Genomic DNA, 12,656 nt, shown 5'->3' with positions numbered 1-12,656 from the left:
CATTGGTTAGAGTCTTTTCAGTTACTGCTGTGCCCTGCAGACAGAAAGCTTCTCTGACCACAGAAGACAGCAGCCCTGTGGACATAGACAGACACATCGTAGTCATTTCACTCCTAGATTTCTGTGAATACGTGTGTAAATACATGTATGTGTGCACATTCACAGGTGTGAAGGTTCACACATGGGAGCACGTGGAGACTCAGGGTTGAATCAGATGTCTCTCTTGATCACTCTTCTTTTGTTTACTGAGGCCCAGTAACCTGAGCTCACAGATTGCACCTAGCCCTGCAACCCAGCTCTCTCTGGGAAAGGATGTGGTCTCTGTCTCCTGAATGCTGGGATTACAAGCAGCTGCCACACTTTTTACATGGGTCTCACGTGGATTCTGGAGAGTCACACACTGGCCCTCTTGCTAACACAACAAGTGTTTTTACCCCTGAACCATCTTCCTTGGCCATGATTTGTAGATTTCTTTTTGAAACTCAAACCCAGTTTTTTGTGCCTGATAGACCACCCCCGGGCCAGCAGTTCTTAGTTCTATTAGAAAGCAGGCTGGGCAACCCATGGGGAGAAGGCTGTAATAGTACCCTCCCAGGGCCTCTGCTTCATCCCTACCTCCAGGTTCCTGCCCTGGCTTTCCTCGGTGATGGATTGTGATCAGGACTTGTAAGCTGAAATAAGAGCTTTCTTCCCAAGTTGCCTTGTCTAAGATGCTATATTCAGAGGCTTTCAAGCCTTGCAGTGGTCGGCCCTAATCTTCGACTTCCTTTCCCCTCGCTTCATCTGCATGGCCAGGGGTCCTTCTTCCAGAGCTGTTGCCTCACCTGGTGCCCTTTCTCTCAGCTCCCACCTTTTTGTAGAAACAACTGAGTGGCTTTCTTTTCCTCCTAATGGACAGGACTCCAGTTCCCAGGTGCTCAGTGGAAGCTGTGGCATGAGTGAGTGGAAGCAGTGCTTGGCTGATAGTGGGAAGAACTGCCCCTAACTGCTCAGAGATCCTAAGTCCACAGTTTTCTTTACCTTGGGCCAGGGGTGCAGAGAGCCCAGGCTAGAGCCCTGCAGCCTGGAGGTTGCTCTGGAGAGTAACAGCTTGGCCTTTAGGCCTCTTACTTACTCTCAGACATGCATGCCCTGTGACCTGGGAAGCACTGTGCCTGACAGTACTCCATATGCCAGCATTGACAAAGTCCCCACATTGTGACTTAGCATTTTTTCTTTTGCATGGGATGGCCTGCAACTATGAGACCAACATTGTCTTCTTTGCAGCTTTGTTAATAATTTGGTTCCCATATATTTTGGTTGATTGTATATGCACTTGCATATATGGGTAGTCTGTATAGTATGCGCACATGGTGTTTATGGGCTCCTATCCTTGTGTCTTACTGCAGGGGGACATTGAATGCCCTACTCCATCACATTCTACCGATTCACTTAAGAAGATAGGTCTCTTACTGACTAGACCGGTAGCCAGCAAGCCCTCCTGATTATCCCAACCCCACCCTCACCATGCTGGGGTTACAGGCAGTCATAAGTGACCATGCCTGTCTTTTTACATGAGATCCGGTTATCACGTTAGTGCAGCAAGAATTCTTGCCCACTGAGCCATCCCCTCAGCCCTTGGTTGACTTTTTTTTTTAATGTACGTATATTACAGGCTGAAATCTGTGGGTTTGGACCAGTGTGTAGAATCATGACTGCCACAGTGGTTGTGATACAGGAATAACTAACTCTATGAGCCCTGTTTCTCTGTGTTTGCCCCTGGTTGTCAGTTCCTCTTTCACCATCAAACCTAGAAACCCCACATTGTTGCTGTTCTTGTACATTCGGCACTTTTGGTTGTTTGAAGATACACTGTGACCTTTATGTCCCAGCTTCCTTCACTGAGCAGAATGCAATAAAAGTCATATGTTCTGTGAGTCCGTACTTTGCTCCTTTCGTTATGCGGATTGCCAGTCTGTTTACCCGTCTGCCAGCTGATGTGTATTTTGGGTTGTTGGCAGTTTTTGGCAGCTGGGAACAAAGCCTCTATAAATGTTCACGTATGAGCTTTCGTGTGCATAGTTTTATTCCTCTTGGGCATGTGTGAGAAGTGAGGTTTTGTTGTCACTTGGTAACTGTACATTTAACTTCACGCAGAACTGCCAAGCTGTTCTTAAAGAAGTTGGATCACTGTGTATGCCCACCACAGTTTATGAAAGTTGTCATTGCTGTATACTTTTTCTGATCCTCGGTACTACAAAATGAAATAGTAACCATTTCTGAGCTAAGTACAGAGGACATACATGTAATCTCAAAATTTACAAGGCTGGGACAATATGGTCATAGTAAGTTCAGAACCAGCCTGGGCTACATAGAAAACCCTGCCTTAAAAACTGTGAGTGACTACCACCAACCTAATCTTTCCACTCCCTCTTCAAAATAGGATACTGTCTGAGCCAGAGGGTGACACAGACGTCCTGGTTAGGGCTGATAACGCTGCCCTCGCTAACTCTTGATATTTTGACCAGTTATGCTCCCTCACTAACTGCCACTCACAGCTCTGAGAAGGTTCTCTGAGCAAGGCTGAGAACAGCACTAATCTGCAGGTGTGTGTCTGAGTGTTTGGGAGGCAGTTTTACAAAACAACAGTAGTAGGTTCCGTTCTAGGCCTATGAGTACCTCAGCCAGGGGCTCCTGACTAGGTTTATAGTACTAGGCACAGGTTTCTCCAACCCTGTGGAGCAGGCCTCAAACCCTAACAAAAGGTAGGTGGCTGTGCCCACCACAACCATACCAACATTGCACCAGTAAGCATAGCGTGCCTTACAGGTTGGTGCTGTACCTCTTAGGGTTCACATCTGGGCAGAACTGCTGATGGCTTGTCTCCCTCAGCAGACTGGCTCAGCAGTATAAAGTGTAGACAGCAGGAAGAGTGCTTCAGCTCTGTTCAACTTCGTTTCTTCGTTCCGTATCTGAAGTATGTGGCTGGTTCACTCCAGGAGAGTCTTCCCATTATGTTCTCTTGGGCAGCCAAGGTGCTCTCTTCTTAATGCTGCTCTCTTCCTGTGTACAGTTTAAACATGGGGATTTTTAGCTCTTTATGCTACTGGTGGTTCTAACAAGGTCCCCCTCCCCTCGTTCTAGGCTCCTAATCGTGAGCTCATGACTTACTGGCTACAGGAGCTTCAGCAGAAAAGATGGGAATATTGCAACAGCCTTGACATGATGAAGTGGGACAGCAGGACTTCCCCGACTCCAGGGGATTTTCCCAAGGGCCTTGTGGCCAGAGATACCACAGGTAAGACAGAGGTGGGAGGCCCTGGTGGCAGGTATGGACCTGCTCTTTCTGGGTAGACATTTGACACAGCAACTCAGATCAGCAGTGAGTGAAAAGGAATGCAGAATGGCAATAATGACAGTCTGCAGTCCACAGTGCCAAGAGCTCAGGGACACAGCCAATACTGGGCAAGGCTGGTGCAGAGGGCTATGAGGCTAGCCCACTTTCTGCCATAATTAAAGATGGAGTGCTCTCACCTATGCATTCGTGCTTGGGCCAGCTTCCGGAAGGCTTGCATCTGAATGTGCCAGGAGAGGAATTGCACAGCCTCTTGCTGCTTATCCTCTGGTACTCTTAGGAAGGCTGAAAAGCCAGGCACTGGTTCTGGTTTATGCAGGTCCATGTCATTGTCATTGTCATTGTCCTAGCAAGTCCTGGCCTTTTACAGCCGAGAGAATGTGCTTTTGTACTTGAAAAGCAAAATTTAAACCCCAAGATCTCAAGATTCTTGATTGTATTGCACCCTCTAGAAAGAATGAGTCAGTTATGTGCAAACCATCTTTCTAACCTATCTTTACCCCTACAGAGGCTATAGGGTGAGGCTTGGTTTTGTGTCTCCTTCCTGATAGCTTGTTAGGACAAGCCCGGAGCTCCTAAGCCCTGAAGTGAATGCTAAAATGGCCAGGGCATCTTATTAGCAATTTAAAAATAATTTTAAAATTATATTTGTGGGGGCTGGAGAGATAACTCAGTGGTTAAGAGCACTGACTGCTCTTTCAGCGGTCCTGAGTTCAATTCCCAGCATCCACACGGTAGCTCACAATCATAATGGGATCCTATGCCCTCTTCTGGTGTGTCTGAAGACAGCTACAGTGTACTCATATACATAAAATAAATAAATCTTTTTAACTAATTATATTTGTGTGCGCACGGTGCATGCATATGTGCACACATGTGGCTATGCCCGTTTGTGCTACCGTGAGCACGTGGGGGTCAGAGAACAACTTTCATGTGTCCCTTTTCTCTCCCTGCCGTATGGGTCCCAGAGATTTCATCAGCCTCAGCAGCAAGCACGTTTGCCCACTGAGATATCTTGACAGCCTTGTATTTGTGTTCTTAGTTACTTCTTTTGAGTTAAGAGTCTCATTATGCAGCCATGGTTAGCCTGTAACTCACTGTGTAGACCAAGGTGACCTTAAACACATAGAGATCCGCCTACCTCTTCCTCTGCAGTGCTGGGGTTAAAGCTGTGTGACACTGTGCAGGCCTGTGCTAACACTGCAAAGGAGTACACATTCAAATTGAAAACCAGTACAGGGTTTGTTCTAGCACTCCTGTGAAAAGCTGTGGACGCTCTGCTCGGCAGCGCAAGAGCAGTGCCGTCTGAATTCTGAGCACAGAGCTGCTGCTTTCTTCTGGAATCGCCATCTTAGGCTCTCGAATTTGCCAGCCTGGCTTTCCTGGTTGGGGGTGGGTGGTGGTGGTGGTGGTGGTAGTGGTGGTGGTGGTGGTAGTGGTGGTGTTTTGTTCCGTTTTGTTTTTAGCAGACTGTCTATCTAGTCAGTGAGAAGACACTGTGTCTGTCTGTACCTGTGGATGTTTTTCTAGGAGCCCTTGTCATGGAGTCTTAGTATTCCAGTTCTCCTCAGAGTGGAAGGGCACCCTTTATATTCAAGTGCACGTGGCTTCCTGCTGCCCAAGCCTTAGTTTGTTTGGTTTTTTATTTTATTTTATTTATTAATTAATTTTTATTTTCATTGTTCTAGGCTAGCCTTGAACTCCTGATCACCCTGCCTTAACCTCCCCTTGCTAGATTACATGTTTGCACCACTACATTGATTTATGGGTTACTGGAGTGTAGTAGGCAAGCACTCCAGCAGCTGAACTGCACCCTTTTTTTAAAATTTGTTTTTTGGGGTTTTTTTTGTTTGTTTGTTTGTTTATTTGGTTTTTTTGAGACAGAGTCTTGTAGTCCAGGCTGGCCTCAAACTCACTTTGTAGCTGAAGAAAACCTTGAAATCCTAATCTTCCTGCCTGTTCTCCCAGCCCATCAACTGAGGTATTCAAAGGGCACCATTAGCATTGTTTCTGTGACTAGAAGCTCTCCCTCAGTCTCAGGGTCACTCAGAACCTGAGGAAGAAACTGGAGGGCATGGCCAGCCTCCGTGCTAGTGGCTTCAGTCCTCTCCAGCAAGGACTCGGGTGTGCTGCTGAAAGGTGGCTTCCCTCTGTCATGTCTGTCCTGCCTCCTTGCAAAACCGAGGTTAGGTGGGGGGAGGGAGAGGAGTCATCTGCTCCTTCTCTGGTTTGGGGATCCCAGCTCTGGGTGCTTAGAGTTTGTGCTGTGCTGTTTGCTCGTTCAGCAGGTGCCTGAAGTCGTTGCCAGTTTCTCCCCTCAAGTGTTCCTGTCAGCCAGAATGTTTGTGCAGAGAAAAGCAAGAAGTGTCAGGGCAAATGCAGGGCAGCCTGGGCCCTTGCGTGGGCTGAGCTCAGCGTTGGCGTTGTCGGGGGCCTCTCTAAGGACACGATGCTTAGGGCCTGCCAAGCCAATCCTGGAATGGGCTGGGAGAGCTTGCTGGCTGGCCTTAACATTTGAGATCTTTATCTAAAGGCAGAAAATGTAAAATTCTGAAGTAGAAAGTCAAGAAGACCAGGGACTATCAAGATGGCTCAGAAGTTCGGAATGCTTGTTGCTCTTTCAGAGGATCTCGGTGTGGTTCCCAGCACCCATGTAAGTTGGCTCCCAACTGCCTGCAATCTAGTTCTGTGAGATCCACGCCCACTTCTGGTCTCTGGGAGCAGCAGGACACACATGGCATATACACAATGGATTGCGCACATAAACTGTTTGCTAAAGAGAAGTCTGCATTTCAGACCCTTTCATTTCATCCTCAGTGGGGAGGAACTGGTTAAAAGATAAATATTGTGGTTCTGTAGTAGTGTCCTGTAATTGTTTGTAGCTGTGCTCTAGTTACCGCCCGCTTTAGCCCAACTGGGCTCAAGACTAGCTTACTGAAAGATGACCGTTTTTTCTTAGCACTGGTTTGCATGAAAACTAAAACATGCTTTTGACTCCTGGTCGCCCAGTCATCTCTCCCTGCCAAACATGTGCATTTATAGCCGGTGTGTCCACCCATTCATGACCCTCCAGGCACCTGAAGTCAGGGTGGAGAGAGAAAGATGCAGGTGCAGGGAAAGCCAAGTTCTGACTCAGAAGGTGATTCTGTCGGAGACTTGTGGACCTGGCTCCAAGTCTTGACTCTGAAGTTTACTGATTGTCGGGCTCTGAGCAGGTCACTTATCCACTACTACAGGAGTGCACACTGTGCCGTGAAAACAAAGTGTGTCCACCCTCCACATCACAAGGATTGAAAGGGAAAACCCATTGCTAAGGGTAGAGATACACGCACACGCACGCACGCACGCACACATGCACGCACGCACTCCTTCACTCACTCACCTGATAATGTGATTTTGAATGGGTGAGGATTGTGTTTCACTACATTAGATAGGAAGCTGGATTAACAAAAACAACATTATTTTTCTCACTCATGGGCAGTTCAAAGCTCTAGCACTGACTCCTTGGCCACGTCCATTGTCCCATTCTTAGGACTAGCATTCTGATTCGCGCTTGCTGTCTCTGGGGTGGCCCTCATGTCACAAGAGGATGCCTTCACAGAAACCTTCAGCTTCTCCTTAGCAGTGACTCCCCCATGGCAGTTCCTTCTGGCCACAGCAGATATCTAGAAGGGAATAAGGGGAGCTGAGCGCATGGCCATCAGAGCCTTACTCTTAAGCTGGGCTGAATAGCTGGTAGTGGGCGGGCACTGTCACGTGACTGCATATGCTCCTGTAGTATTTCGTGCCTTTAGAGTAAGAGACTGTCACCCGTATGCTTTTTCAGTTTTTCAGTCAGGCATCAGAGAGTGGGGTGACTTTGTGCCTCTTTGTGTTTTGTCTGTTATCCCTTCACAGCTTGGCCTCTCAAACACCATTTCCCATTGTCTGCTGGATTGGGTTGGACAAGGACCTAGCTTCAGATTATTACATGGAAAGATACAAACCAACTGCCTACATATAGAGACCTTCATATCCACTAAGAAACAAGGGTGTGCCTGCAGGTTCTCATAGTATTTGAGAATCCACACTGAAAGTGAATTCAGGGTGGATGTCTAGTCCACTTGTTCACTTTTGTTCTCCACAAGGCCTTTAGAGAAAGAGCAGAGATAGTAAGTCCTGGCTGTTGGTGAGGCTTCCCGAGAGTCAGGCATGTAAAGGTAGTTATCACCCTGTCCTCTCTGCTTCCTGCCGTGTGAGTTAGTCCAGGGGCAGGAGACTATCTCAAGCTAGGGTGGTAGTGGGCTGATTGCCTGCATGTGAATGGTGTTTCTTAAGAAGACGGTATTGTGAAAACAGCTCGCGGTGACCACACATTTCCTCTGCATCACCTCCTGTAACTGTCACACCTTCTGCAGTTCTGTATGAGAGCAGGGATTCAGTGGCATAGGCAGAGGTCCTTCGAGGCCAGTGGTCTTCAACCTTCCTAATGGTGTGACCCTTAAATACACTGCCATGTGTTGTGGTGACCCCAGCCCTAAAGTTATTTTCTTAGCTACTCCATAACTGTAATTTTGCTACTATTCTGAATCATAATGTAAATATCTGATATGCAGGGTATCTGATATGCAACCCCTGTGAAAGGGTCAATTGACCCCCACCACCACCAAAGGGGTTTCGACCCACAGGTTGAGAACCACTGCCCTAGGCCTTAGGGCTGCAGGGAGGCATGTGGGCGGAGCACAGAGCTGGCTCTAGCACCACAGTCACTCGTCACCCTCTGGTGCCACAGTCTTGTGCAACGATCACACTCGTGTGTCTGTGTTACCCTGCTTGTGAAGTACTACTCGATACCATTCGGTGTTTCACATATGCGCCATGGTAATCAGCAGTGTTGTCTCTGAGAGGCTTGTATCACCGTAACTCCCTGCATCTCAGCATCCTCTTTAGGAAACAAGATGTTCTCAGAGTGAGGTTCTGTGGAAGTCAGGCTGTGGTCAAGAGGACATAGTAGAGATGTGTGAAGAATCCTCTGAAGGGAAACTGCCCAGAACTGGCCGGGGTTTGGCCCCTAGAGGCTGACTAGAGATGGCAGCTGAGGCTGAGATTGCTGAAGAGCAGGGAGGAATGGGAGAGAAGAGACGAAGATGAGTCTGATGTAATTCAGGGAACTTACCAGGAAATGGCAGGAAAGAGGGAGGTCAGGAGGAGCCATGAGTGTGAACCCAGTGAGAACTGTGGAGACCTCAGCCACCTCCTGCATCATTTCCTCAACCCACAGGAAGCCATTCTTGCCACGTAGCAATTTCCTACGATTAGCCATTCAGCCAGCCATGTTACCCATTTCATTTGAGTCTTTCTGCAGTTAAGTGTTAACTATGCTATTAGCGAATCAGGTCTCAGGCTGTGTTCTTGGTGGGGATCATGGACAGATAGGCGAGCCTTAATTTAGGTGCATAGGCTGGTCCACCCTAGGGGCTCTCAGAACCCTGTGGCTTCTTGTCTCTATGGGAATTATAGATTCATGAAGATATCCCTATTCCTTCTGACTATTCACTCCTACACAATCTAGATTGAAACTCAGTTTGATTTTAAAAGCCTTTTGAAGGCTGGGATTGTGGCTCTGTGGTGGAGTACCAGCCTAGCAAGCACCAGAGCCTAATCCTGATGAAGTATACCTGATCCTCCCCTGCCTACTAAGCTCATGCCAGCTCCTTGCTCCCCAGTGCTGGAGTGGGGCGGATGGCTCAGTGATCTTTCCCATGGGACTTCTCTGGAGCATGCATGCACTTGCTGTCTGCTGAGGTTTCTAGCAAAGCCAAACTGACACTGTAATAACCATAAGAATATACTCAGGGCTGCAGAGATGGCTCAGTGGTTAAGAACACTTGCTGCTCTTCCAGAGGATCTGAGTTCAGTTCCTAGGACCCACATGATGGTTCACAGCCATCCATAATTTCAGTTCCAAGGGATCTGACACCCTTTTCTAACCTCCATGGGTATCAGGCATGTACGTAGTAAACATACATATGTGGACAAAGTACTCAGACAGGCAGGCAGTCAGACAGACAGAAAGACAGAAAGTACTCAAACACAGATAGGTAGGTAGGTAGGTAGGTAGGTAGGTAGGTAGGTAGGTAGGTAGATTGATTGATTGATTGATTGATTGATTGATTGATTGATAGTAAACACAGATAGATAGATAGAGAGAGGGGGGGGATGGATGGATGGATGGATGGATGGATGGATGGATGGATGGATGGGCAGGCGGGCGGGCAGGCAGGCAGGCAGGCAAACAAACTCAGCTAGGAAGCTGCTTCTTTTTCAAACAAAGTTGTGACTTCTAAAGGTCATTTCTACTCAAGACCACAATAGAAATCATCTCTGCAGTGTGGTCTCCCATGGTCTCGCTGAAGACTCTTTCTGACCCACACCCTCCAGCTTCTCTAAAGTCTTTCCTGGGTGGACTATGAGTTTTTATGGTAATAGGTAGCTTGCTACATCTGATAGTGACACCCCCTGCTCTTGAGTGGCCTTCCAACCTTGCTGCCAGCCCACACAGGAAAGAGCACTGCACCGACTGTGTAGCAATGGGTACAGTTGGGGCTCATTTCCTGGCCAAGCTTAGAACTGCCATGCTCTTACTCAAGCTGGGTCTGCAAGAGACCAGCCTTCAGGAAGTGTGTGGAACAGCGCGGCCTTTCTCTGAAGTAGAGAGTAGATCTCAGTGTGCCTGTGGGCTGGCCCGAGTACTCACAGATGGTGAGTGATGGCTGTATTCTGGCTGTCAGGTTCTGAGCAGTCTTCTCTGCTTCCTAGCCGTGTGAGTTACTGCCAAGGGCGGTGACTCTTATGCCTGGCTCAGGGTTTCAGTGTTCTGACACAGCATCGAGAGATTGGGCTGAATTGGTGGTGTCTGTATTTTTGTTTCCTTTTGCTTATGAGATCCCCCCTTCCAAATGAAATCTCAAAGGGGACCCCAACATTTCAGTGAAGAGAGCAACCACTATGTTTACCCTTCTCTCCATCCAGTGGTTTCCCAGGCTGTTTCTGGAACCCACGAACATAGAGCAGGGGTCTGGCTACCAGGACTTTCTGTGTTCTGTGGTGACTGGTTCCTGGCCTTCCTGAAAGAATTCTCCTTTAGGGTAGGAGCTCTGTGCCGTTGGTGCTACTCCTCCGTTCCTAGTGCTTAGGACTGACAGCGTGTCCCCGAGCTGTGTCCTGTCACGATCCAGTGCTTTCCCAGGGCATTCTTGGAGTCTTTCCCACTGACATGGAAGTCAGGTTGGTGAGCTGCCTGCAAAGTGAGAGGGCATCCCCAGCTAGGACATCTGTCGCCAGGAGTCATTACTGCCTCAGGTTCTTGGGCACTGCTGGCTTGACTAGTCTTTTGTGGAGACCAGCCCTGGGGTATGCCTGACCTATTAGAAATTAATTTTCTTCTTGGCTGTCAGAGGTTAGCAGTTCTATTCTAATTGTGTTTTCACATTAATATTGTGAATACTTTATTTAAAAGACATGTAGATAAAGTTGATTATTATCAAATAACATGAAGCTCTGTTTACAAACATTACTTGTTCTCAGAACATTGCCAACTGAGAAAAAGACAAAATATTTGGATTGTCAGAGTTGTTTCTTTAAACATGATGCAAAATGTTCATTAGATGGCTTCATCAGTTACTACTTGTAATATGACATTTTTATTTCCTACCACTACCTGCCTTTCTAGTTTTGAAACAATTTAACATGTTATTTGAAACAAATATTATTTAAGCTATAAATATTGTTATTTTAAAGGAAATCTTGGGCATCACATTATTTCAAGCTGGAATATATTCCCAGAGGTTACTTTTTTTTAAAGGAGAGTTTATTTTATTTGTGTGTATGAATGTTTGGCTGAATGTGTGTGGTACATTGATAAGTGCTCCAGATGACTGCAGTACTCTTGGAGGCCAGACGAGGGCATCGCATCCCCTGGCCCTGAGTTCTAGATGGATGCGAACCGACACGTAGGTGCCAAGAGCATCCAGTGCTGTTAATTACTGAGCCAACGCTTACATTTTGAAGAAAATCTTTTGCCTGTGAGTTTGCTGGGCTCCTGTACTGTGAGAAACCGTATTTCCTCACTGTCACCGTTTATGGATGCTAGAAAACATGCTTATGTCTAATCTTTCCGTTTCCTAGGAGAAATGAAGAGCATACAAAGCTGATCCTTGCTTTACTGCGTTCAAATCGCAGCTTAATCCTGGAGATGATTCCTTATCACACAGTTGCTGATCTACAAGACTAGAGGGAAAGTCTAGCCTTTTCTCTGCCTGAACCAGCAGAGTCGATGTGTGGTCTCCTTGAAGCACATAACCCTACTCGGAGAGGCATGGCTCTGCTTTAGATGAAGAGAGCTCATGAGCACAAAAGCTACTCAAGGACCAGTTCTTTTTTATATAGTAGACATCAAAATGTGCTCTTACACATGTGGCTGATATTTTTATGTATACCAAGCCAGTGTTTTATCTGGGTTGACAGGTTTCCTGTGAAAGTTTGGGTTAACTGACAATTATTTACCTTTCTTTCAGATATAATTTCCCAGCACCCAAATCCTTCTGCAGAAAAAGCCAGAACTGTGCTCGCTGTGGAAGCTGCCCCTGGAGAGCTGGTGGGAGACCGGGCTGCTCATCAGCCAGCTCCCGGGCATCCGAATCCCATCAACTTTTACTCTCTGAAGCAGTGGGGAAATGAGCTCAAGTGAGTCTGTGGGAAGTAGCAGGTGCTGGTGAAGATGGATTCTCTCTGATAATGAGTTATAATGTGGGTTATATGTTTGTATGTGACATTATACAGCCACTTTACATTTATGAAGAAGGGTCTTTGTGCTTTGCTGCACACTTTGACACAGGTCATTTTTTAAAGCTGTAAACAGTATGCCTGCGCTGTTTCTGGTGCCAGGCCAAGTCTCATCACATGGTTTCATCTGATCGCCTGACTCTATTCAATAGATCAGATGGCTGACGTACTACAGAGACTGAAACTGAAGGGGGGTGTGTGTGTCTGGGATGACAAAGCTTCCAGATGCAGGACTGGGCTTGTCCTTCCAGCCTCACCCTCTTTCTAAATCTCAGGGCTGGTCCATAGGCTCTGCTGTGGGGTTCTGTTCTCTGACCCTGTGTGGACCAGTGAGGATAGAGTTTTTGTCGTTTATGTGTTTTTTAAAAAGGCCTTGTTGAGATATAATTCACCCATTTACAATATAGAATTTGGTGGTTTTTTTTCATATATCCAGTTATGCAATCAACTTTAGAACATTTTGTTGCTTGTTTGTTTGTTTGTTCTTAGCTATAGTTTT

At 46.9% G+C, this 12,656-nt stretch overlaps 1 protein-coding gene across 3 annotated transcripts in view; it reads left to right on the top strand.

Annotated features, from left to right (window-relative positions):
* The window catches only part of Tbc1d2b (TBC1 domain family, member 2B), a 68,726-nt gene that overhangs the window by 17,705 nt on the left and 38,365 nt on the right, over positions 1 to 12,656 (top strand). For 2 of the 3 annotated variants that reach the window (XR_001778980.2, NM_194334.2), the window contains exons 2-3: positions 3,124 to 3,277; positions 11,890 to 12,058. Coding sequence is in view for 2 of the 3 variants with exons in the window: in NM_194334.2 (NP_919315.2) it covers positions 3,124 to 3,277; positions 11,890 to 12,058 (323 nt within the window). In the remaining variant the exon portion in view is untranslated. Of the gene's footprint in view, positions 1 to 2,496; positions 2,586 to 3,123; positions 3,278 to 11,889; positions 12,059 to 12,656 lie in introns of those variants that run through there. The other variant, XM_011242794.3, reaches the window with a different exon arrangement.

Source organism: Mus musculus, chromosome 9 (assembly GCF_000001635.26).
Source record: "Mus musculus strain C57BL/6J chromosome 9, GRCm38.p6 C57BL/6J".
NCBI lineage: Eukaryota > Metazoa > Chordata > Mammalia > Rodentia > Muridae > Mus > Mus musculus.
Note: the sequence above shows the minus strand (reverse complement) of the source record. Positions and strands in the feature narration are given on the sequence as shown.